This window comes from Salvelinus fontinalis, chromosome 15 (genome assembly GCF_029448725.1).
Source record: "Salvelinus fontinalis isolate EN_2023a chromosome 15, ASM2944872v1, whole genome shotgun sequence".
Taxonomy (NCBI): Eukaryota; Metazoa; Chordata; class Actinopteri; order Salmoniformes; family Salmonidae; genus Salvelinus; species Salvelinus fontinalis.
This window is the reverse complement of record NC_074679.1, coordinates 7,540,207-7,568,192: the sequence shown is the minus strand read 5'-3', so window position 1 is coordinate 7,568,192 and position 27,986 is coordinate 7,540,207. Positions and strand designations below refer to the sequence as shown.

Sequence of the window (27,986 nt, the reverse complement as noted above, 5' to 3'; positions counted from 1 at the left end):
ACTCCAACCCTGCTGAACATGTTAGCATGTGAATCTCTGTGGATATGCTAAGCTAGGCGTGGGTGCCAGACAAAGTCTCCAGGCTTTGTAAAGATATTCTACCGTCTCTTGAAATATGGTATAAATGATCTTGTCCTATACATAATTTGCATATTTGGAAAGCTACCTCGGTCTTCTTAGCTAAGCTTGGTCTTGGCTAAGCTTGGTCTTGGCTAAGCTTGGTCTTGGTACACACTGTGCAGTCTTCCAGTGCAGAAGGCTGGAGCCCAGTCAGTCAGTCCCAGAGTCTGTTGGCCTTGGAGAGTAGACAGAGTGGAGTCAGCCCCTAGCTCCCATCACCAATATGCATGAGGAACTATGATAAACTTTTACTGCTAAAATGACTATGGACTTACATGACACTTAATATCTGCCGAACACCTGTAGAAATACTGTACCACCATAAAAAACAAGGTGAGTGCTGCACATTTGGTTGGGATGAAGCATACCTCATCCACACAAAGCACTTTGAACCCTTGGAAAAGCGCTGCAAATCCAATCCATTACATACTGTAGTCCTGCACTGTAGGTACGCATGACCTTGGCTGGAATGCTGTTTTTTGATGTCCGTTTAGCGGAGGGGTGGGCAAACCTCCGGCCCACCGGAATGCTTTTTATTTTAGGGGGTGGATGGGTAGAATTATTATTATGGGTTAATAAAATCAACTCCAGGCCACTTTTGAACATGTAAAACTAGAATGAAAGTTTATAGAAATTATAAAATGGACCTATATATTTTCAAGTAACTGTACTTTTTCTGGCCGGCAACCAAAAACAGTTTGCCCAACCCTGGTTTAGCGTGTTTGAAAACTGAGGCATGTTAGGTCAGAGGGTCAGCCAAGCTGTCCAGTTCCCAGCTGTCAAATGGCTACTCCCCAGTCTAGTGTTTAGAGCATGCGAGTACAGCCAAGAGAAACATTCAAATTTCCAGTAAAATAGTCAGCCATTACAGAACTCGATAGAACTGAATCTCGATCCGTGATGTCACCCAATCACACTTCACTGACCTTCACTCCCAACGGCCGTTATTAACATCCGTATGATAAGTGTGTTTACAGCTGAAGACGGCACCAAGATAGGTAGTGCAGAGGAATCTCCTTCTGGTTTCACTCCTCCATTTCTTTTTGGAGAGATCCCATCCTGTACCCCCACCACTCCCCTCAACTATGAAGGAATGTGAAGTGTTTGGCTCTGCTCTGTGCCCAAAGGCATGTTCCAACACAAGCTAGTCTAGGGTCCTATTCACTAGGCACCAAACAGAAGAAAACAGGCTGACACAGGGAGTGAGTACATGGTTTTGTCCAATAAGAAACTTAGACTTTTTAAAATTTCCATTGCTAAATATTTTGCTACATTTTACCCTAATGAATACGACTGCGGTCTCCGAGAAGGAGGCTAGGAGTGCAACACACATGCAGGCAAAGCAAGTCTCGGGTGTGCTGCCAACTTGACAAGCTAATCACAGCTGGAACTTTACGTTGCTAAAAAAGGGTGCAAATACGTAATTAAATCTGCCAACTGACAGCAGAAATGTTCGTCCACGAAAGTGAACATTATGAACATAAACAGCACCTCTGGCAGTAAGGCTGATGAGATCAGCAGGGGTAAAATAGCATATTGTTACCTGCCCTCTAGCTTTCCTAAACATCAGGGACAGAGGTTTGCTGAACCTAAAAAGCTTTTTTAAACACAAAACACACACTTTCTCAAAAGAAGTGACGCTCGATGCAAAGTGGTGACGAGACACACTACACACCTCTTGAAGCAGTAGTCTTGGATCCTGGAGAATAGCGTGAAGTTACTCATAGTGCCACTCACCCACACTCCACATATACACCTCCTGAAGCAGTAGCAGCGTGGCTCCTGGAGTGGTGATGAGTTGCAAATGTTGATCATAGAAGACATCTCCAGCTGATCCTAGAACTGAACACATCTCCCTTCCTCAAGCAATTTCAGTACAGCAAAAAATAAATAATTCTCACCTCTCACATATGAATATAAAAAAAACTACAGTAACGTTATCATGCAGTCAGGGTTCTTTCTGGATCAATAGGGGGCTTAGGTGTTGGGCGTGGCACGAGGAGTGGTAATGGGCGCAATCAGCCCGTCGCCACGGATGAATTTTAGGCAAGATTTTAGCTGCACCCCATTTTTACGACTATTTCCTGAAATTCTACACATTTCTCCATGGAGCTGAGATAAGTGTGTGAAGTTTAATACATCATTTCCTGAAATTCTACACATTTCTCCATGGAGCTGAGATAAGTGTGTGAAGTTTAATACATCATTTCCTGTGATTCTACACATTTCTCCATGGAGCTGAGATAAGTGTGTGAAGTTTAATACATCATTTCCTGTGATTCTACATCTACCATGGATATAAGAGAAAATATTGCAGTTTTAAAGTGAATTTCCTGCAATTCTATGCATTTTGCATTGGCTAATGCGGTTGTTCTTTTACTCAAACATAACAAAATCAATACTGCTAAATGCATTTTTCAATTACATTACATCTGTCGTTGTCGTTTAAGTTTTCACTGAAAGAGTTTGTCCATGTAAACGTATTTGTAAATGTACACGGTTTGGACTTAGGCAGCATGAAAAAGAGCTTAGGCAGCCCGCTCAAGGTTTTCAATGGCAGAAGAATCCCTGACAGTGTCATTCATACTATACAGAACTAGGTAGCAAGCTAAACAAAATGCCTGCATCCTCCTCACATACTGGCTAGAGAGCTAAACAATAGCTAGATTGCTTTTTGGCCTACCTGAGAACAAACCATGCTTCATTTCATTAATATCATGCAACTGAAAGCGACTGAAAGTTAATTCACTAGGCAGTGGATGCTTGTGTTCCTGGTCGCCTTTGCATTGAACTAAATTAAGGAGTTTGAGATTCCTTTAAAGCTACAGTACACCGTCAATTTCAGAGTAACCAACTTTCACTGCAATTAAAAACTCAATAATACAAGTATCTAATATTAGGAAAATGTCTACACGTTTTTTTGCGGTTTCAAAAACAATTGCTCTCCTATTACGATATATTCTGTTGGGCTGAACGAGACAATTCTGTTAACGTCGACCTGCTTGGAGGGGGGGGGGGGGGGGGGGGGCAACTGTCGGGCGAGTGTCGTGCGGGGCCTCCGGAGGTAGAAAAGAGCCTCTCTCACACTCTCTCCTCCTGAGGTGTGAAGTCCCAAGCTGTACCGACATGGGCCACATGGCTTTGGATCACAGTAAAGCCTCATGACAGATACACCACATGACCAGAAATGAGAAAACTCCACTGCATGTTTAAAATGTTTAAAGCATAATACAGTGCACTCTCCGTATAGTGATCCTATCAGTGCAGGCCCGATTTGATCACTATAATCTCAAATCAGTATAAGCAGAGGGCACACTAGTATAGGTCAAGGCACTGCAGTCTCTTAAGAGTTGAGTAGTTAAGGATTTAAGTAGCGAAGCTTGTGAAACCCTACTGTATTTATTGGCGTTACTAATAATAAATTATAATTTCCTTCTGGCAATTTCATTAAAAAAATATATAGATATTTCAGTGGAATGGTAAGGCCTAGGAGGTCGCAATTTTGCATGATGGTAAAGGCCACACCCTCTCATGCAATGCCATATGAATTAGCCACATGGTGGCGCTATAACAAGCAATTGAAAACGCCAACTTTGAAAGCGCACTCCCCTCACCCACTGAGCGAGTCTTAGAAATTGGTACATAGATCTCTCTCCACACGAGGAACACACTTGCCTCAAGAACCCATAAAGTCTGCCATGATGGACTTTCCGCCATTTAGACATTTCTGAAAAACCACTACTCCTCTGGCACTGAATGACCGATCTGCATAAAATTTGATACATGGAATCTATGGACCAATGTCTCCCAACGCAACATTTTCTAGGCTAGTATGTCAGACATGGCCGCTACTGACCAACAAGCATTTACGTGGGCATGATCTGGCACAAATTCATTTAGATCAGACATGGATATTCATATTATAATAAAACTTGGTGCACATGTTCCAAACACTGTCAAGACTCGACATATGCAAGCACATTCAGATCGACCACAAGGTGGCACTATAACGGCACATGTTTATATCTCGGGCGGTTTGTCTCAAGAGTGATGAAATTTGGCACACACGCTCAGGGAGGTGAGTCTAGGTAACCTGTAGAGCATGGCAGCATGATAGCACTGTTGGACAGAAAATACATTTATGTAAGCTCATAACCATGTTGTTTTAGCTAGACTCTTGGAAAATGTTGTGTTTAAAGAGTAGCATCCATAAATGCTATATACCAAATTCGGTCCAGCGGTTCAGGAGAAAAACATGTTTAAAGTAGTCAATATCAATTAAAAAGTTAAATTCAGCTAAAGTATTTTGCATGATGTGGTTGAATTCTGAAATTTGCCAAGTGTGGTAAGGTGTACAGAAGAAATAGCTCATCCTAGAGTGATGTCTCAATTTTTCCTGATGGTGACACAGTGGGGCCACAGCTTGAACCCCTGCATTGCCGCTTGCAGCTTTAATTACTGGTTGCTTTTCTATAGAGTGCAGGAGTTTCATAGGAAAAGCCATGTTTGTTGATAAACTATAGTCAGTCTTCTTGTCCTCTACTGTCCCTTAGTTGCAGGTGTATTGGGGGAGCACCGACAGATTGGACACAAGAAGACTTTGAAGATGTGAAATTCAAACCAAGAGGTTGACATCCACCAGACACAAAAAAAAAGTAGCCAAATTACGAGATTGATTAAACCGCAAGAAACAGGTGTTTGGAAGTTTCATTGCCATGGACAAGAGTGACGTGAAATCCTGGTGCAATTTACAAGTCCAGCAATGGCTCTCAAACCAGAGCTGATGCCCTGGTGGAAAACACTGTCATCTAAACCGGGCAGTCAATAGTCGAAATGCCAGGTTTAGGTCAGCTTTAATTATTCGACAGGTATTGTGTTGTTCATTTCGAATCTGACCTTTGACCCCTTCTACTGTTGAGTTGATGTGCCCCCAGGCATAGTTCTTGCCTCTTCATTGTTTAGGTCAGGTGGAGCAGAATAAATTACAGTTATATTCAGAAGTGAGCTGCTGACAGGATGAGTGTGTGTGTGCGCGTGCACACATTAGCACACGCTAAGAGCATAGGGGCCTGATTTGGGGGGGGGGGGTGAGCAGTTGCCATGCCTACGCCATGAATATGAATGAACACACACACTGCTGACTGGGGACTTCCAGTATGAATGGAGGCCTGCATTATTTCCAGGGTTAACATCCATCAACATGCACCTCCCCCTCACACAGAGGTCCATCGCCAATACCTCACCTACACACAATCAACCCATCATACTGGTCAATACTTAAAACCCTAAATTGGAATGGCTCAATACAGAGCACCCATAGGACAAACATGACCGACACACACAATGTGGATCGATAGCAGATGCTAAACCTGATGAAGACGATTCAACACGGAATCACAACCAACTCTTTTGGATTCTTTCATCTCAATGTTGAGAGGCATCCAGAAGGGGTGCACGCACACTTTAAGACTAAACAAAGACATGCATTTGTGAGAGGGAATAATTAGTTACTTCACACACGGTTTTGCCTGGAAAATGGTGAAATATTGATGACATTACGCCCCGGCCCATGTGCGTCGAGAGGTTGTGTGACCTCAAATGGCTGTCGACTGGAGGAAAGTGATGTAAAATATATAAATAAATAAACAGGCCCTGCTCTTCTTAAAAAGTGCAGCAGGCAGTCGAGTGTTAAAAACATAGCCCAGAGCAGCACTAAACCAAAAGCCCATTATGTCACATTAGTAACTTTACTAATCTCATTGACACCAATGGAAAAAAGCATTACTAGCCCAAAGCCCCTCATCTGCCTCTAGGGCCAAAAGGTGTGACTGGTGACTAAATCAGACACAGGTTAAGGTCTAATCGGGATGAATCTTGTCCTGGATGCAGAGCTGAGCGATTTCCACTAGATGGGACAGTAGCAGTCTAAATTTGCTATACAGTGTAGTCAGAAAGTATTCAGACCCCATTACCTTTCCTACATTGTTACGTTACAGCCTTATTCTAAAATGTATTAAACCCCCCCTCCCCCAATCTACACACAATATCCCATAATAGACAAAGCAAAAAACAGGTTTTTAGAAATGTTTGCAAATGTATTAAAAATAATAAAACGCTATAAGCTTGGCACGCCTTTATTTTGAGAGTTTCTCCCATTCTTCTCTGCAGAACCTTTCAAGCTCTGTCAGGTTGGATGGGGAGCGTCGCTGCACAGCTATTTTCAGGTCTCTCCAGAGATGTTCCAATCGGGTTCAAGTCCGGGCCACTCAAGGACATTCAGAGACTTGTCCCGAAACCACTGTGTGCTTAAAATTAAAAAAATGTACCACCGGTGGACTCCAATCAAGTTGCTGAAACATCAAGGATGATCAATGGCAACAGGATGCACCGGAGCTCAATTTCGATTCTCATAGTAGAGGGTCTGAAAACTTTTGTAAATAACATATCTTGATTTTTTTGTATACATTTGCTCAAATTAAAAACTTTTTTGCTTTGTCATTATGGGGTATTGTGTGTAGATTGATGAGGAAAGCATTTCATTTAATCCATTTTAGAATAAGGCTGTAACTTAACAAAATGTGGAAAAAGGAGTCTGAATACTTTACGAAAGCACTATATATTGTAAAATGAAGACCAATTGCTTTTCGGATTCAAGAATGGTCAACCTCTGCTGGTGCTTTGCAGGATGTGCAATGATACAAGTAAAAGGTGGGCTGTGATTGGTTCCATTGCCTACTATGAAAATGTATCTTTTAAAATGGGCCATAACTTTAAAAAACGAGCGGAGATCCCACCACGGAACTCTGATATGACCCTAGAGTACATTGTTTAACAATATAGAAACAATTTGCTAAATCTAACATTTTATTTTTCTAGATTAATAAATGAATGTAAGAAAATTGTTATTGAAAATCTAAATACTAGTCATAATACTGAGCAAGCATTAAGGCCACCAATTTGTAAAGCCAAAATGTAAAATATTCCAACTTAAACTATTTTTTTCTCAATTATGCTTTAAGAGACAAATAACAAATGTCAACAATCCTTCCTCCAAAAGGACCCTTCTATGGAAAAAATTATATGAAAATCCCCCAAATCATAGACTTGTTCTGTTCTAGTTTCATGAGGAATCATCCAGTACAAACATCAGGGGAAACCTCAGGGGTCACCCTGACAGATTACATTTAGTCCTGAACTTTAAAAAGCATGCACACTGGTCATTTTTTAGTCCAAGACTATGCTTAATCTGTACGGGTAACCTGCCCCACAAGTAAAAAACAAAATCTAGCAAAACCTAATTGCAAATTTAAAACACTCTGGTTGATAGGTTCATTTTTAACCCACATGACAGCAGTTCTTTATAGAATGTATAAACATCTAAATGCCAGCCAGACACGGTGACATTAATAACAGCTGCCTTGTCTCAGATAAGTGTTTTTTCATGATTCTCTCAGTGGGGGGGGGGGGGGGGGGGTTTGTAGGTGTGTATTTGTATCATGCAACAGTCCTCCTCTGACTGACAGCTCTTCTGCAAAGCCCCCACTGTTCTATCAATAGTAATCACCACTTACGCCTTTATGGAATAAAATACAGAAAATTATTAAAGTGGCTGTTTTCTTTATTCTTTGTAATGACTGAGGCAACAGCAGCCTTTCCCCAAATGTGCCATTTACCTAAAAAATATAAATCCAGAATAATTGAATTATGAGCTTTCTTCACCACAGCCTCGGTTGTCGTTGGCACAGTCCTATTGAATGTCATGACAACAAAGCCAGTCATGCCAAGCAACCATGACAACAAAGCCAGCCATGCCAAGTAACCGACCAACTGTGCAGCCTAACAGTAGAATCACTCACTAGGATTCCTTTTGCACAGAGCTCCTTTTCAGTGCAGCGGTGTTTAAAATTGTATTTTTACAAAAGAAAGGAAATTGTTGCCTTCGTGAAATAAAATACCAAATTAACAAATTCAAAATACATTTATTTTATATGCAGACAACATCTGCCAACTTCACATCAAATTACACCATCAACACTTCCAACCCAATTTCACAACGCTCACTCTTCAGGCACAGAAATGAATGACTCCGGTTCACTTCACACCCCTTCAAACTAAGCCCTGGAGGTGATTGATAAAACTTTCCTCCAGAAACATCCCGCAAGGACGATGATACCAGGGAGAAACCGGCAGGGCTGGCTTGAAACAGTAGTTCTATACCTACACAGTGGCACTATAGCGTTATTGCTACAGTGAAAATTGCTAAGTAATATAATTTGCTGCTCAGATAGGGCTCAGAGCACATTACAGCTGTCTGAAGGAGATTTCCCAAATCTCCCATCAGATGTTATTACGTCTTAATTGCCTGTATTGTGCTACAATTTGATTAGAAGTGTTGGTGTAATTTGACGTCCAGCCGCCCGACAATCTTCCTGCTTGATCCCATCTCCTCCTCCCTTCTACAGACCATCTCTGGAGACTTCCCATTCAACATCAACACATCCCTGACCACTGGCTGTGTCCCCTCTGACTTCAAAATGGCCTGTCGCTCCCCTCAGACAAACTACAGATTGGTATCCCTTCTTTCTTTGACTTCCAAAACACTTAAGTGCCCTCTTTGACCAACTCTCTCACTGTCACTCTCAGAACCATCTTCTGTAGCCCAGTTGGCAAATCATGGCACTTGGAACGCCAGGGTAGTGGGTTCGATTCCCATGACCATCCATACGTAAAATGTATGCACGACATGACTAAGTCGCTTTGGATAAAAGCGTCTGCTAAATGGAAATTTTAATTGTTTTTTTTACCAGTCAGGCTGCAAGACAGTTCACTGAACCGAGACTGCTCTTCTCAGTGTCACAGGGGCTCTCCGCACTGCCAACGGTGACTCACTCTCCTCATGCTCCTAGATCTATCCCCTGCCTTCGAGACAACCATCACATCCTCTTTTCCACCCGCTCAGGGCTGGGCGTCTCAGGCTCTGCACACACTTGGATTGCATCCTACCTGGTAGGCCGCTCCTCCCAGGTGATGTGGAGAGGATCTGTGTCTGCACCACGTACTCTCATTACTGGTGTTCCCCAGGGCTCAGTTTCAGTCATTTTCCTTTCTATACACCAAGTCAGTCAACTCCGTCAAATTCTCACATGGTCTCTCCCATCATTGCTATGCAGAGGAAACTCTACTTTTCTCCTTAACCCCCTTTTGACACCCAGGTGGCAACACGCATCTCTGGGTGCCTGGCAGATATCGCCGCTTGGATGTCGGCCTACCACCTCAAGCGCAACAAGACCGCGCTGCTCTTCCTCCCGGGGGAGGCCTGCCCACTCCAAGACCTCTCCATCACGGTTGACAACTCCACGGTGTCCCCCTCACAGAGTGCAAAGAACCTTGGCATGACGCAGTCAACATCCTGTTACTCTCTGCAAACATCAAAGCAGTTACTCACTCCTGCAGATTCATGCTCTACAACATCAGTAGAATATGACCCTACCTAACATAAACAACTTACCCAGAATGCTGCAGCCCACCTGGTGTTCAACCTTCAAGTCTTCCCATGTCACCCCGCTCCTCCACTCACTCCACTGGCTTGGCTTCCAGTCGAAGCTTGCATCCACTACAAGACCATGGTACTTGCCTATGGCGCAGCAAGAGGAACTGCCCCTCCCTACCTTCAGGCTATGCTCAAACCCTACACAAAAGATTCTTAAATATCCCCACAACACTCTGGCCCTTGCAACCCCCTCTTACCAGCTCTGACCCAGCTGATAACTACTTTGAGGAAAAATGTACTTACTATGACAGCTAGGTGGGACAATCACATATCAATCTTAAGATGAATGCCCTAACTAAGTTGCTCTTGATAAGAGTGTCTGCTAAATAACTAAAAATGTCAAATGTAGAATAAAAACTCCTTATAAATAAGTTTAAATTACAGGGCTATGGGGATAAGAGGAGAAAGCGACATTTGAAATCCTTCCAAAGCTTCTTCAGCACAAGTCACAGAGAGAGGACAGTACCCTCGTCCAGACCAGGAGTACTTCCTGACCCCTCATCCAGACCTGGAGTTTTTCCTGGTCAGATATGGAAAGTAAAAACAGAATAATAATAAAAAACAGGCTCTACATCCGAGTTACTTTACATGCCCATTCTTAGCCAGCCAACAAATTGGCTACATGCAACATCAACCTCCATATAGAGATGTTGTTAAGGTCCTGGGTGAGAAAGCACTGCTCTAGAGAGGAGGTCCTGGGTGAGACAGCACTGCTCTAGAGAAGAGGTCCTGGGTGAGACAGCACTGCTCTAGAGAAGAGGTCCTGGGTGAGACAGCACTGCTCTAGAGAAGAGGTCCTGGGTGAGACAGCACTGCTCTAGAGAGGAGGTCCTGGGTGAGACAGCACTGCTCTAGAGAAGAGGTCCTGGGTGAGACAGCACTGCTCTAGAGAGGAGGTCCTGGGTGAGAAAGCACTGATCTAGAGAGGAGGGATTTTACAACAATGTACAGAACTGCCAAAATAAAAGAAACACCAACAAAGTTTCTTAATAGGGCATTGAGCCACCAGAACGGCTTCAATTCACCTTGGCATAGATTATACAAGTGTCTATTAGAGGGATGCAACCCCATTCTTCCACAATAAATTCCATAATTTAGTTTTCTGTTGATGAAAAACACTAAATAATAAATCTAAATGAACACCTGCATGTTTCCATGTATTCCACTTTCAACTCTATCAGAACACCATGTCCATGTTTACAGGCTCTGAGCCTTACTTCTCCAAAGCCAAAAAGGAAAGTTTCAGTGTTAAATGTCACATTTACTGAAATGCCTTTCTTGCTTGCTCCAAACCCAATAATGCAGTAATCAATATAGTACAAAAAAATAAGGGAGTACAAATAAGAGGAAGACAAAAAAGTAAGAAGCTCATATACATACATACATACATACATACATACATACATACATACATACATACATACATACATACACGGTCAGTTCCAAAACCATGGTTAAAATGTCCAAGCATACTGGAGTGATAGAGGTAGATATGTATAGGGATAAGATGACTAGGCATCAGGATATGATAAACAGAGTAGCAGCAACATAAAATGATGATTGTATGTGTGTGTGCGTAGTCAGTAGAAATGTGTGTGCATGTTGGAGTTTCAGTGTGCACGAGTGTGTAAAACTAAAGGGTCAACTCAGATAGCTAACCGAATGGCCGTACGGACTATTTAGTAGTATTTTGGCTTGGGGATAGAAGCTGTTCAGGAGCCTGTCCACATTGTAGACCAACAACGAGTCATGCTTTAGTCCAATGAGCAACACCAGATGCCTGCCCACCTTTCCTCTGTGCTGTTTGTTTCACTAACAGGCTGGGGGAGAAAAGGAGAGCCAATTAGTTGTAAGGTGTCACCATGCAGCTAAGTGCACCTGAGCTCAATTTCCAGTCTCATAGCAACAGGTCTGAATAATTAACTAAAAACCTGTTTTTGCTAAGTCATTATAGGGTATTGTGTGTAGATTGGAATAAATCGTTCTCCCCCCTCATTTTAGAATAAGGCTGTAACGTAACAAAATGTGGAAAAAGGGGTCTGAATTCTTTCCAAATGCACTGTATGTAGAGTTAAAAATCCTCAGCAATCTACACACAATACCCCATAATGACAAAACGAAAACAGGTTTATAAAACATTTATAAAAAATAAAGAAAATACAGCTTTCTTGGGTATGATGCTACAAGCTTGGCACACCTGTATTTGGGTTTCTCCCATTCTTCTCTGCAGATACTCTCAAGCTGTCAGGTTGGATGAGGAGCATTGCTGCACAGCTATTTTCAGGTCTCTCCAGAGATGTTCGATCGGGTTCAAGTCTGGGCTCTGGCTGCGCCACTCAAGGACATTCAGAGACTTGTCCCGAAGCCACTGCTGAGTTGTCTTGGCTGTGTGCTTAGGGTCATTGTCCTGTTGGAAGGTGAACCTTCGCCCCAGTCTGAGGTCCTGAGCAGTTTTTCATCACAGATTTCTCTGAACTTTGCTCCATTCATCTTTCCCTCGATCCGGCTAGTCTCCCAGTCCCTGCCACGGAAAAACATCCAAGGTATGATGCTGCCTCCACCATGCTTCACCGTACGGATGGTGCCAGGTTTCCTCCAGACGTGACGCTTGGCATTCAGGCCAAAGAGTTCAATCTTGGTTTCATCAGACCTGAGAATCTTGTTTATCATTGTCAGAGTCTTTAGGTGCTTTTTGGCAAACTCCAAGCGAGATGTCCTGTGACTTTATAACCAAGGAGTGGCTTCCATCTGGCCATTCTACCAAAAAGCCCTAATTGGTGGAGTGCTGCAAAGATGGTTGTCCATCTGGAAGGTTCTCCCATCTCCACAGAAGAACTCTGGAGCTCTGTCAGAGTGACCATCGGGTTCTTGGTCAACTCCCTGACCAAGGCCCTGCTCTCCCGATTGCTCAGTTTGGCCGCACGGCCAGCTCTAGGAAGAGTCTTGGTGGTTCCAAACTTCTTCCATTTAAGGATGGAGGCCACTGTGTTCTTGGGGCCCTTCAATGCTGCAGACATTTTTTGGTACACTTCCCCTGTGCCTCAGCACAATCCTGTCTCCCGAGCTCTACGCACAATTCCTTTGACCTCATGGCTTGGTTTTTGCTCTGACATGCATGGTCAACTGTGGGACCTTATATAGACAGCTGTGTGCCTTTCCAAATCATGCCCAATTAATTGAATTTCCTACAGAGGGACTCCAATGAAGTTGTAGAAACATCTCAAGGATGATCAATGGGAACAAGATGTCTGAACCTGTTTTCACTGTCATTATGGGGTATTGTGTGTAGATTGCTGAGGAAATTGATTTATTTAAATCAATTTTAGAATAAGGCTGTAAGGTAATACAATTTGGAAAAAGTCAAGGAGTCTGAATAATTTCCGAAGACACCATGTATATTTTACACACACAAACTATAAAAACGCAACACGTGAAGTGTTAGTCTCATGAGATGAAATAAAAGATCCCAGAAATGTCCCATAAGCACAAAAAGCTTATTTCTCTCAAATTGTTCACAAATTTGTTAACATCCCTGGTTGTGAGCATTTCTCCTTTACCAAGATAACCCATCCACCTGACAGGTGTAGTATATCAACAAGTTGATTAAACTGCATGATCACACAGGTGCACCTTCTGCTTGGGACAATAAAAACACAATAATGTGCAGTTTTGTCACACATCACAATACGACAGATGTCTCAAGTTGAGGGAGCGTACAGTTGGCTTGCTGACTATAGGAATGTCCACAAGAGCTGTTGGCAGAGAATTTAATGTTAATTTATCTACCATAAGCTGTCTCCAATGTCATTTTAGAGAATTTGGTAGTACCTCCAACCGACCTCACGTGTAACCACGCCAGAGTTACTGTCACATCTGGCTTCTTCACCTGCGGGATCATCTGAGACCAGCCACCTGGACAGCTGATGAAACTGAGTATTTCTGTCTGTAATAAACCCATTTGTGGGGAAAAGCTCAATCTGATTGGCTGGGCCTGGCTCCCCAATGGCTGTGCCTATGCCCTACCAGGCCCACCCATGGCTGTGCCCCTGCCCAGTCATGTGAAATCCATAGATTAGAGCCTGATGAATTTATTTCAATTGACTGATTTCCTCTTATGAACTGTAACTCTGTACAATCGTTGAAATTGCTGCGTTTATATTCTTGTTCAGATAAAGCATACTTTTGACCAATCACTTCCATCTAGATCCATTTCCTCATCTAAAAAAAAAAAAAGTCTGTCATCCTGACAGCACAATATTAGCCAACACCACCCAGTCTGTCATCCAGACAGCACAATATTAGCCAACACCACCCAGTCTGTCATCCAGACAGCACAATATTAGCCAACACCACCCAGTCTGTCATCCAGACAGCACAATATTAGCCAACACCACCCAGTCTGTCATCCAGACAGCACAATATTAGCCAACACCACCCAGTCTGTCATCCTGACAGCACAATATTAGCCAACACCACCCAGTCTGTCATCCAGACAGCACAATATTAGCCAACACCACCCAGTCTGTCAACACATTGTCAGTTGATTGTCGCTTAGGGTTTCCAATGCCACTGCACACACGTGCAACTGCACACACACAAATCATTGAGGATTTTCCTAGTTAGGAAAATGGGTAAACAAAAAAATAAAGAAAAGCCAAAATACAGAAAACAATGTGGTCTTATAGCCTATCAGTCCCCAGTTTCATTGCTGTATTTGAGTCGAATCAGTAGATTTCCATTATTTGCGAGGCAATACTCTTCCTGTCTGCACTTCCCATAAAATGATGGCAGAGGAAAATCTTCCCAAAGGCACCTTTTCAAACTGTTTCAGCATTGCATAGTTTATTTGGCAAACATGTGCGAGATGTGATCAGAAGACGCCTCTTACCTTGTGACCAGCAGGTGGGACCCCATCCTCCGTGACGCTTTGCCCATTCTGAAAATAAACGAGAGAACACGGTTTCAGTGCCAAGATGTTTGCTGTGTGTGAGATTGTATGTGTGGGTGGGAACCATAGCAACCTAGAGCATCCCTACTCATTATGCTACTTTGTTCCTATGCTGACAAACCCAGTGGGTTTCACCTGTTGAAATGGCCAACCACAGTTATCCTCCAACAATGTATCTAGTTGAAGCATTGTTAAGAGCCCTTCAAAGAGAACATCCATTTGTTATCAGCCAGTCTGCACATTATTTCCCAGCATACACAGAATAGACCAGAGGCTAAAGCACCAGATGACATAATTGCCGTGTAGTTTCACAAGAGCAGACACTCTTTAAATGTCATGATGAAAAGAGAATCAAGGCATTTGGAAGACCATTACATGACAGGCTGGCCACTTTCCATTGAAATCAAACTGCCATTAAATCCATGATGATGATGATGATGATGATTAGGCCGCCTGATTCATTTGAATAACCAACAGTTACTGTACATAAAGACTCCAGGTTGCTGGGTTGAGAACATTGGATGATAAAGTATAATTGACTAAATGTTTCACCCAAGGCCTTAACAGACGGTTTAATACCACAGTACATTGTAGTGCAATATCCAGCTACCATGGGCCATTATTAAGCTGCCACGGGCCATTATTAAGCTGCCACGGGCCATTATTAAGCTGCCACGGGCCATTATTAAACTGCCACGGGCCATTATTAAACTGCCACGGGCCATTATTAAACTGCCACGGGCCATTATTAAGCTGCCACGGGCCATTATTAAGCTGCCACGTGCCATTATTAAACTGCCATTAAGCTACCACGGGCCATTATTAAGCTACCACGGGCCATTATTAAGCAGCCACGGGCCATTATTAAGCTGCCACGGGCCATTATTAAGCTGCCACGGGCCATTATTAAGCTGCCACGGGCCATTATTAAGCTGCCACGGGCCATTATTAAGCTGCCACGGGCCATTATTAAGCTGCCACGGGCCATTATTAAGCTGCCACGGGCCATTATTAAACTGCCACGGGCCATTATTAAACTGCCACGGGCCATTATTAAGCTGCCACGGGCCATTATTAAGCTGCCACGGGCCATTATTAAGCTGCCACGGGCCATTATTAAGCTGCCATTAAACTACCACGGGCCATTATTAAGCTACCACGGGCCAATATCTCTACAGATGTTCAATCTCTGTTTTCACAAAGAACTAAATATGATTTGTTTGGTCTGAAGAATTCTGTAAACTTATACCTTAGAACACACTCAAATTCACATTCTTACTTTGACAGAAAGACACACACAAAAAATACCCTCTCTTCTACCATAGCAGTCAAAATAGAAACTTTGTTAAATATTGCATTTGAAAAAACAACAACAAAAAAACAGTCAAAGACAAATGGGAGAGGTTCGGGCTTGAGGCTCCAACACTGACCTCCCCACCCCCTCCCCACCGTCATGTCATTATGGAGAGGCGCGAACCTGAAGTCACAATCCTCTCCTACTCCTCTCCCCTGACGACAATACAGTTATTTTCTTCTAACACACACACACACAGAGCAGAGCCAGCCAGGTTATTGATTAGCCTTGAGTTGTGAGAAAGAAGAAAGAGAGTGGGAAAATGGCTTATCTGAGGCACTGCCCTTGGTCTGAGGGCAGAGAAAGATCTTTACTAAACAGAGAAACCGTGGACGTAACCCCCACTCCCTAAGATTGTCCACAATAGTTATCTCCTCACAGACCGATAGGTCTGTTGGGTAACAAATTAACTTGCCATGGAAATGTTAAGTTGCAGTCTCAAAGGCTGCATTTATACAGATTGCCCAATTCGGATCTTTTTCCACTAATTGGTCTTTTGATGAATCAGATCAGCTCATTAATTAGGCAAAATGTAAGAACTGGGCTGCATGTGTAAAAACAGCCAAAAACGACCAAGAGTGAGACATTACTGCAGCGGCCTCTGCTACAAATCAAGAGTGAGACATTACTGCAGCGGCCTCTGCTACAAATCAAGAGTGAGACATTACTGCAGCGGCCTCTGCTACAAATCAAGAGTGAGACATTACTGCAGCGGCCTCTGCTACAAATCAAGAGTGCAAAGGGAAAGCAGGATTACCGGAAATCAGAGAATGTTTTCAGGGCAAACCCTCACCAGAGAGAACTTGTTAGGCTATCAGGTCTAGGAAACACAATGAGCTTCTCATAAACAGCCTGAGGTTTTATGAGAGTGCAAAAGGAAGATCAATGTTTGTTTATTTTTTTTAAAACTTAAAAACTGAGATGGTGTTTTCATCCAGTTGTGTGACAGATGAGAATTTTCCCGATCTGTGGTGCGTTTCCACAAAACGGACTCACTACAGATAAAAATCAGTGTGAGATGACGTAGGGCACACAAAATGGACTCTTTTCGCTTAAGTTTTCATGTACCAAATAAAAATCGAAAGTGTTGTTTCCATCGCAGTTAAACTCTACCAATAGTTGTCACAAAAACTGTTGTGTTAAACAGCAAATATAAATACTCTGGTCTTGGCACGTGCTCTCTAGCCAACAGTTTGCAGTACGGGTAGGCTGTGCGGTCACTGGATAGTGTAATCTACACGAGATTATTATGGATAAATCAAACGTTAGACAAGGATCGATCATCATGTCACTAGAATAAGACCCTTGATCAAGTTTACTTTGATATATGGTGGCTATTATATAAATATTTGCTCATAAAAGCATTTCCACTGCCATATCTTGCATACTTAAATTTAACCGACACAAAAGGATCCTACCATAACCGAACAAACAAAATTCTCTCAGCATTTATATAATTGTCGTTGCCATAACAGCTGTCGTGTTTTAAAATGTTTTCCTCCATACGGTATGACTTTACTAGCATGAGAAAAAAAATGGGGATGGTAAAGTGGTTACTGACTGCAGTTGTTAAAAGAGACAGTTCAAGTGACATCACCCACAATGCTATTCCAGGCAGTGACATCACAAGGTTTACATCCATGGGGGTAGTAAAGGCATTTTTAGTATGTTCCAAATGTTCCACCTAAAATCACCTCAAAATTACAGGTGAACTACCCCTTTGATAAACTAAAACTCAAAAGATAGTTGTGAAACACTGACCTAACAAGGAAACACAAACCAACAATGAATCATAAAAGGAGGGGTTAACACACAAACAAAATAAAATGTAAAAAAAAATAAAAGAGTCTCTTTGAGGAGGAAACCAACTGGTCATCCGGTTCCGGAGTGTTTCCCTAACCTCTGTGTAGACTTCCCCTCTATTTTACACACTTCATCCCTACTCTACCTTCCTTATCCCCTCCCCCCCTCCCATAAAGTTCTCACTACTGTAGTCATAATCCCTGGGTCTTCAGGAGAGGTTGGCCCTGGAATGTGGAAGATCCTGCTCCACACATTTCAGCCTAATTAGCCCTGCATGGCTGATCCAAGTGGCACAGTTAACCACGCTCTCCCCTGAGATTTCAACCAGAGTAAAAACACACACACACACTTTAAAATTACACCCTCACACATACAATTACACACAGGTTCAAAATGTACATCAGGGCTCCCCAAATGGCATCCCACAGGACAAATTTGCCCCCTCCCATGTAAAAAAAAAAAAAAAAAAACGTAATATATATATATATATTTTTTTTTTAAATAGAGACACCAGTGAATCAGATTCCAAGTGATTTTTATTTTGGAAATCTGTTCCGAAGTACTCTCATGCATAATTGTGATCGTGTACAAATGTAAGCAAGTTTTAGTCAAATGTTATATCCGTTTGTCCTTCTTGCGGTCAAGTTGCAGTCTACAAAGTATCTGTAATGATGTACCGACCCCCTGACCATCCGCTCAATAATGAGATATATATAATCTAGTTGATGATCCCTGATATACATTTCTGTACACACACACGAAGGGCTGAGCGGTACATGGCATTTTACTATAGGTACTGATCCACTGATGTGGGTTTTCACTGTACCTTCACTAATGGTGTTCAAATCAAACTGTATTTATCACATCAGCCAAATACAACAGGTGAACAGTGAACTGCTGTAAGGTATTTTAATGTTTGATTTGTTATATGATTTAGTAAATGACTCAAAAGAAGAAATGTATGACAATGCTGGAATTGAACAAATATGCAAATAGAAACCAGTTAGAGGCTACAAAATAGGATTTTAACGAGGTGTCCTACAAATAGGACGACTTCACTGTCAGTTTTGTGCAGAAACAGTATTTTTGATTGAACAGTATAAAGCAACCAGAATGGAGAAAGCCCATTAAAACCACTTAGAATTAATGTGCTGCTATCCTAGGATCATGCACTACCCATAATGCATTTTTAGAACTTTCATTATTCAGAAACATCAAATCCCGTCATAAATTATATTTTGCCGTCACCCTACGCACATAGCTTGCAGCCAGCCATGTGACACAATTAGGTTACTCAAAAGACATCTATAATTCATGCAATGTAAACAGCCTTGAAGAACTCATGGCGTTGTTAAAATATAACTTCAGTGTAACAGCTATGATTATAGCAGCAGCACCACCCTGAAAACCAAGCAACTGGTAATCTCTCCCTCAGACACAAAAAACAACATCTATTGCTTCATTCATAGTGCAAGTACTGTACTTCAAACTAAAATGCTGCAGCATTGACCATCTTTAATTCATAAGCCTAGCTTTACTAAGAAAAAGCTAGAATTTAGCATACACTACCGTTCAAAAGTTTGGGGTCACTTAGAAATGTCCTCGTTTTTGAAAGAAAAGCACATTTTTTTGCCCATTAAAATAATGTCAAATTGATCAGAAACAGTGTAGACATTGTTAATGTTGTAAATGACTATTGTAGCTGGAAACGTCTGATTTACAGAATATCTACGTAGGCGTTCAGAGGCCCATTATCTGCAACCATCACACCTGTGTTCCAATGGCACGTTGTGTTAGCTAATCCAAGTTTATCATTTTAAAAAGGCTAATTGATTATTAGAAAACCATTTTGCAATTATGTTAGCACAGCTGAACACTGTTGTTCTGATTTCAAGAAGCAATAAAACTGGCCTTCTTTAGACTAGTTGAGTATCTGGAGCATCAGTATTTGTGGGTTCGATTACAGGCTCAAAATAGCCAGAAACAAAGACCATTCTTCTGAAATTCGTCAGTCTATTCTTGTTCTGAGAGATGAAGTCTATTCCATGCGAGAAATTGCCAAGAAACTGAAGAGCTGGTACAACGCTGTGTACTACTCCTTTCACAGAACAGCGCAAACTGGCTCTAACCATAATAGAAAAAGGAGTGGGAAGCCCCGGTGCACAACTGAGCAAGAGAACAAGTACATTAGTGTCTAGTTTGAGAAACAGACACCTCACAAGTCCTCAACTACATTAAATAGTACCCGCAAAACACCAGTTTCAACGTCAACAGTGAAGTGGCGACTCCGGGATGCTGGCCTTCTAGCCATTTTTTTTTGCCTTTTCTTTCAAAAACAAGGACATTTCTAAGTGACCACAAACTTTTGAACGGTAATGTAGCTATTTTTATTTAACTAGGCAAGTCAGTTAAGAACAAATTCTTATTTACAATGACAGCCTACCGGGGAACAGTGGGTTAACTGCCTTGCTCAGGGGCAGAACGACACATTTTTACCATTGCGTCAGCTTGGGGATTCAATCTAGAAACCTTTTGGTTACTGGCCCTCTGACACTCTAACCACTAGGCTACCTGCCGCCCCTACATGCAGCTGTGACGGAACAATGAAAGCGACCTCATATCTGCCAGTGTGAAACTAGCTTCAGGCTGTGTTATCACATGCGCCTATGGCAACCAGTAAGTCATCTCATCCAGGTGGTGTTTGTTCCACAGGTCACACCCAGATCAGCTGAAGGTAAGCCAAAAGGCCCTTCTCTGGATGTGTTTCAAGATGACTACATTGCAGTCAGCTTCCAGATCCCACAATGCCAGCGTGCAGCGCCATTACATTATAGTAGGTCTGGAACACACCCAATCTGCTTACATAATGGCTGTAGCCCTGGGGCGCGCACAGCCCTGGGCCGCGCACAGCCCTGGGCCGCGCACAGCCCTGGGCCGCGCACGACTAAAACACCATCATTAAGTTTGCTGACAACACAGCGGTAGTAGGTCTGATCACTGACAAGGCGGTAAGTGACCTGGCAGTGTGGTGCCAGGACAACATCTCTGTCAAAGTCAGCAAGACAAAGGAGCTGATCGTGGACCACAAGAAACAGAGGGACGTGCACACCCCCATCCACAGGGCTGTAGTGGAGCGGCTTGAGAGCTTCAAGTTCAGTGTCCAGATCACTAAGGATCTATCATGGTTCAAACACACTAACCAAGTCATGAAGATGGATCGACTCTTCCCCCTCCGGAGGCTGAAAATATTGGGTATGGGCCCTCAGATCCTCAAAACATTCTACAGCTGTACCACAGAGCATCCTGACTAGCTGCATCAGCGCCTTGGTATGGCAACTGCTTGGCAACTGACCACAAGGCACTACAGAGGGTAGTGCATATGGCCCAGTACATCACTGGAGCCGAGCTCCCTACCATCCCAGACCTCTATTCCAGGTAGTGTCAGAAGAAGTCCCATAAAAATAGCCACCTAAGTCATACTGTTCTCTCTGCTACCATGGCAAGCGGAAGCGATGCACCAAACTAAACTTACTTTGACTCATCACATATGCTGCTGCTACTGTTGACTATCTGTCCATTTATTTCTAGTTATATGTACATATCTACGTCAATTATCTCATACCCCTGCAGACAGACTTGATACTGGTACCTCTAGTATATAGACAAGTTACAGTTACTCATTGTGTATCTATTATTTGTATTATTACTTGTTTTACTTTATTATTTCTCTATTTTCTCTCTCTGCATTGTTGGGAAGGGCCCGTAAGTAAGCATTTCACTGTTAGTTCACAACGCATGTGACAAATAAAATGTGATTTGAGCCATTAGCTGCTGTGTGCAGCGCGTCTGCAACATAGTCGGTCTGGAACACACCCACTCTCTCTCCCTCCCTGTGTGGCTCAGAAAGTGTGCCCTGTGCTGGCAGGCCACGCATGGCGCAGAGGAATGTGGACCATTGTCTCACAGTTATTAACTCAACCCCCGGCCTCTTGCGTAATAACAGGGAGAACTCCAGAAGCGCTGACAGTCATCCCTTGCAGAGGCTTGTTGTGTTCTGTTCTGTTCTGCTCTCCATCAGCAAATACCTGATAAAAGCATGCGCCGAAACGCATTGGTTTTCACAACAAATATTTTTTCCGCAGCAAACATGCAGTGTCCTGCCAAGAGTTGATGAATATATTTTCATGTTCAGCTCCTTCTGCTGCACCTGGGTAGAAAAGCTCTGCTGGGAACAGATGACTAGAGTGTAATAGAGGTAGACACCTGATCGCATCAATCGCAAACATGTCCTCCAGTCACAAGTCCTCCAAATTAAAAATATAACATTTATATCAAAGCATTACATGTTCACCAGAAGAAGGGGTTCGTGATAATATGAGAAGGAAGGAGAAGAGCAGTTAGGGAATATCTCAAGCAATATGAGCAGGAAACAAAAATCATGTGCCCCACATGTACAGGGGAACAATAACAGTGACTTCATCAGTGATCAAAGGAGTGTCTATGACTAGGGCTTTGCTCTATGTCGAGGCATCTGTCGGGAAATCTCCGGATCACTTTGGGGATCGGGGGACTCAGATGGATAGCCAATCCCAATTCGCACATCCCCCTCCCGCTTTGCCATAAACCTTCGATGTTTGCTTTCCCATAAACGTTCAATGGTTTTCAGATCTGAAGGTTCTGGATAGGTTGGTCTATAAGCAGCAGTGTGGTGGAGACTCCACATTACAGATTTGCAAACGTCAAAACGGTTGGGGCCAAAGTGGAGAGGAAGGGAGCAAACTGGGACCGGAAGAAGCCTGGTGGTGTGCCAGGTGCGATCCAGTGGCAGCACATGGAACGAGACTAGGATAGGGAAGGGAACGGAACAACAGGTGACGTGATGACAGGGAGGAATAGAGAGGGAAGAATGGAGGGATAAATTTGTCACGGTATGTGACTAAACCGTGGGCCGGATCTGTTGCCTTCGCACCGTCTCTAGTTTCAAAACACAGAGTCACTGACAGGAAACAAACAGCTCATGAGCTGTCATCTGATAAGAGAGAGTAGCTTCTCTCACGAGTGGATGTGTTAAGAGTGTGTTGATTATAACATTTAAATTCAGATCAGACGTTCACAACAATACGCTTGGGTATTTGACATCCTACTATTTAGAACTGTAGACAGCTGTCAACAGTAGCTGACATCATTATCAGCTCAAGTATAGCAGTGGACCAATGGTAGAATCTGAACCTAGTTCGTACTTTGACAGTCAGTACCTTGACATTTCCATAAAGCTGTTAATGAATCTGACCTTGTCCAAACCGATAGTAACCCAAAACCACAACCCTTCAATCAATCAATCCACAACTCTCTCTGGTATCCAACCCCAGCCTTAATGTCCATCTGTCTCAGGGCTCTCAGTTTACAGCTCAATCAATCCGCCTCGGCCTCGTCTGTCGGTCTAAGACTGGAGTGGAGCCGGGTGCCAACGAGATCTGTGCTGTGACTTACAGCCTCAAGCTCAATGGGAAAGATCTGAGTGTGCCGTATTCTAAAGGCATTTGTCATCTCTCTACATTACTAAACATTGATCGCTCATTTCAAACACATCGTATTCAAAGGCCCATGACAGGAAACGAGGCAAGACAGGCATAATTTCACCTGCCCATCCAATCTGTTGGGGATTGGGGAAGACCTCATTCCTAACAGGTGTAGTATAGCTACACTCCTCCAGTTGAACCGAATCACAACACAAAGAGAGAGAAGTATGAGAACATAGTAGAGAGAATGGGCTTTCTAGGTTTTACATGTAATGCTGCTGCATGAGAGAACACGGGTTTATTGCGTTGTGACTGAGACGGCATGTCACTCTTGCCTCCAATTTGCCTTTCCCAACAAAAGTTGCAAGGTCATGACCATAGTAAAAATTCCAGGGAGGACTTCCTGGCAAGCAGCCACCTGTCAAGCGGTGCTGAGGACATTCAAAATGGCAGAAGCTGAGTTCAACTAATATCCTTTGAACATTAGCTATTAGGCTAGACTACTGTACATCAAAAGGAAAATGTCAAGCCATGCCAACAACTGAATAAAACAGAATAAGAGTGGATGGGGAGAGTAGCCTACTCACTTGATAACAAATTAAACTAAATTTAAATAAGTCTTTTGAACACGTTTTAGAGTCCACAGGACACTGCTCCATGGAATCAATTACATAAAATGATACCCCCGCAGATTTGATTTTGCCACACTTCGGCTAAATTGTCACACATGGGTACATTGTATCAACCTACTGTAACAAACAAGCAAGCGCACTCCTTAACTTTACAAACATGTAAAATAACAACTGGGGCGCATTCAGCAGGACAACGTTTTGGAACGTTCAGATAGCACATTTCTATGTAGAACAAACATGCATTTCTGACATGCAGAATATGGAATCACTTCGGCTCCATGTGGCATTTCCATTTCCAACTCCTGAGAACGTTTTCGTACTGAACATGGCCCAAGTCAACATTGTTCCATTATGTCAATAAAAAACAATTGATTCCTGGTATTTATTGTCAAGTGTCTTTCCAAGTACACCAATTAACAGAAGGGAAAAGTGTAGCCTACAGATATCCTATATATGGCATGCGGAATGACAATAAGAGCAATTTCACCGGTGTCCTTACCTCGGAGTCCAGTGTAATTAGTTCCATTTGGGGCCAGGGCTCCGCAAGATGTGCAAGAGGCATTATGCAGGTTTAGTATCGCTCTCTGCTACCGAAATACACGTTCAGTTTGCCCAGATGTATTTGGTTGTAGAGTGAGGTTACGTTACCCTGGACAATATCTTGTTTATTCACAATCTGAATTCCGGTCGGTTATGATGTATCAATTCAATCCCCGGTGCAGACGCGTATTCCAGTCGCACTCGGCAGCCGTTTGCTACAAACAATATAAACCCGACAGAAAAGCACACGAGAAAACTATTGATGATACCAATTCCAGAATATGAGTAAAATCAAACCCCTCTACACAGGTAGCCTAGGTCAGATTTGTAGTGAAGAGCCGACTGAGTTTCCAAGCCGTTTAACAGGCTATGCAATTATATTCATACGCCAAAAATAATTCGCTTTCTCTTGAGTCCATGTAACCTAATTAATCGCCGGCGCAGCCTATTATATTATAGGCATACAGCTTCTCTTCTTCTCTGTATTTATGAGAGATTACTCGGAATGGGGACTTCGTTCTGTACTGCCTCCAGAATGTAGCGTCGAAGCTGAGCGCAACTCGACCTGTTATTGGCAGACTCCAGACTGATTTCTTCCAGCCCGGTATTGGTCGGTCCGCCCAACTGTATTTTCGCCGTCCTCTGGAGGCTGGTTGAACTGCAATGTATGTACAGGATTACCTTACGTAATACGCCAAAGCGCACCAAATGCACTTTTTTATTATACAGTAATCAAATTTAAAAGGTTATCAGCGTAATAAGACCTTGAAGATAATTTTGTTCAGCATGATGGTAAAAAAAGATAATGGGGAGGAGAAAAAGGACGGGAGAAGAAGAAGACAAAGAAGAAGAAGAAGAGGGGGTCAAGGGCGTTGATGATGAGGATGGTAAATAGTGATTCATTTTTATGCACAGAGGTGTCATGCCCATTCATTGCAAGTGCTCGCTATCAGTGTCCCTTCAAAAAGACATTTGGTACATGACGCATTTGGATTTGAAGGAAAACAGTTATAATTTTTATTAGTTAATAAATTGTATCAAATTTCTTGACTGTGGTGTATCAATTGATCTGTGCATAGTCGAGGGTCATTGTGTTATTGTAACAATGTCTACATCTATGTTCATTTGTTTTGGTCTCTCACTCCAACATTTGCCACCAGAGGAGGTTCCTCAGAGGAGGAAGGGAAGGACCATCCTACTCAGTGAATTTCATAAAAATGATGAATGTATAATTTTTGAAAAATAAACATGTCACCAAGTAACTGATTAAAACACACTGTTTTGCAATGAAGGTCTACAGTAGCCTCAACAGCACTCTGTAGGGTAGACCCATGGTGTAGCCGGACGACAGCTAGCTTCCGTCCTCCTCTGGGTACCTTGACTTCAATACAGAACCTAGGAGGCTCATGGTTCTAAACCCCCTTCCATAGACTTACACAGCACTTATTACAACTTCCGGAGGACGTCCTACAAACCTATCAGAGCTCTTGCAGTGTGAGCTGACATGTTATCCATCCAATCAAAGAATCAGAGAATGAATCTAGCACTTAAAGCATAAGCTACAGCTAGCTAGCACTGCAGTGCATAAGTAGCGGGGACCGAGAGACTGAAAAACAGCTTCTATCTCAAGGCCATCAGACTATTAAACAGCCATCACTAACATTGAGTGGCTGCTGCAACATACTGACTCATCTCTAGCCACTTTAATAATGAAGAAATTGATGTAATAAATGTATCACTAGCCACTTTAAACAATGCCACTTTATATAACTGTTACATACCCTACATTACTCATCTCATATGTATATACTGTACTCTATACCATCTACTGCATTTTGCCTATGCCGTTCGGCCATCACTCATTCATATTTTTGTATGTACACTTTCTTATTCATTCCTTTACACTTGTGTGTATAAGGTAGTTGTTGTGAAATTGTTAGGTTAAATTACTTGTTAGATATTACTGCATGGTCGGAACTAGAAGCATAAGCATTCCGCTACACTCGCATTAACATCTGCTAACCATGTGTATGTGACAAATAAAATTTGATTTGATTAGTTGACTCAAAGAGAAAGACAATAGTTGAACAGTTTTGAACAAATACATTTCTTCAAAAATTGAGAAGCAGCAGAGAGAGAGAGATGGTATTTGTTTTATTCCTAGTTTACTTTTCACTTACTTAGTTAATGCAGCTAATTTAGCCTACTCAACAACCAGGCTCAAACAGAGAGGATTGCTATTTATGCTAGCTAGCTGGCTAAGGCTATCCAACATGGCAACTCTTCCAAGTTAAGGAAAGCGTTCGGTTTTATAAATTTTTTGCCAATGGTGCAACTGCTAGCTGTACACTGTACTGCATGATTGTACACATGGAAATGGGATGAGTCATTCAATACAGGATTGGTAACATGTTAGTTATATTTTGTTGTCTACAATATAATGTTATTTTGGTGACAACGATGTAGGCTGTGTAGCAGTTAGTGGTTATGGTATGATGATTTGGTTTGTATAGATTTTTGCGCCTGGTCACAGACAGCTGTTGTGTTGTGCACTGAAGTCCACAAGCAAAGTTAAAAAGATGATAGTGCATAGATGTGAGAAGGAATTATACAATGAGCAAAGTGATGATGCTGTATGTGGCTGCTATGAAAGTGAACTGTGTTTGCTGGTGATCAGGGGTGTCATAATATCGCCAATTCTTTTGCAAAACGTTTGTCAATAAATGAAAGCAACCTGAACGAAACAGGGAGGGACCTACCTGAATTGGTCCAATAGAAACTCTTGTTTTAGTTGGATTGTAATAATGATTTCTCACCAGATCAGCTAGATGCAGGCAAGAGTGTGCAAAGCGGTATCGAATGTGTCATTGTCTCTTGACCTGTGCACCTACGTTGTAAACTTTTATTAGTAGGTTAAGTTGTTAGCAACCTCTTGATGGGTATAGGACAAATTCAAGTATCACGTAGGAGCCTAAACCTATCGAAGTCACATTGAGCTGGGTGAATGGAATATGAATGACAGTCATTCAATATGCTGTTATATAAATAAGGCAATGCGCATTAAAAAAAAGTTGTCCCTAATCTCAAACAGCACTGACCACCACTGTTTGTCCCAAGGGCTTTTCACACAGAGCACAGTCCGGAGAGCTCCCCCTCTCCATCTAGTCCATTCAATGGGCTAAGTGAATATTGTTCCTGGCTGAATTTGGTTACTATTGGCAACCAGACATCATCTAACATACTAGAGGCAAGTACTACAATCTATGATTAACATTAGGATGGATACTTTCAGTTTATAGGAAATTATGAAACAGAACAATATAAGGTTTACTTGTAATATATATACTGTACATATATATACACAGTACCAGTCAAAAGTTTGGACACACCTACTCATTCCAGGGTTTTTCTTTATTTTTACTATTTTCTACATTGTAGAATAATAGTGAAGACATACAAACTATGAAATAACACGTATGGAATCATGTAGTAACCCCCAAAAATATTAAACAAAGCAAAA

At 42.3% G+C, this 27,986-nt stretch overlaps 2 protein-coding genes across 4 annotated transcripts in view; one reads left to right on the top strand and one right to left on the bottom strand.

Moving 5' to 3' along the window:
• Positions 1–27,986, bottom strand: part of LOC129811357 (ribosomal protein S6 kinase 2 alpha-like) — a 110,598-nt gene that overhangs the window by 65,190 nt on the left and 17,422 nt on the right. Inside the window, exons 1-2 of one of the 3 annotated variants that reach the window (XM_055862592.1) lie at positions 24,426–25,114; positions 14,559–14,606 (exon numbers count right to left, since the gene is read on the bottom strand). In XM_055862592.1, the coding sequence (XP_055718567.1) occupies positions 14,559–14,606; positions 24,426–24,488 (111 nt within the window). In that variant the 5' untranslated portion in view covers positions 24,489–25,114. Of the gene's footprint in view, positions 1–14,558; positions 14,607–24,425; positions 25,115–27,986 lie in introns of those variants that run through there. The other 2 variants (XM_055862594.1, XM_055862595.1) reach the window with 2 other exon arrangements.
• Positions 1–27,986, top strand: part of LOC129811358 (uncharacterized) — a 90,465-nt gene that overhangs the window by 56,528 nt on the left and 5,951 nt on the right. The window lies entirely within an intron of this gene.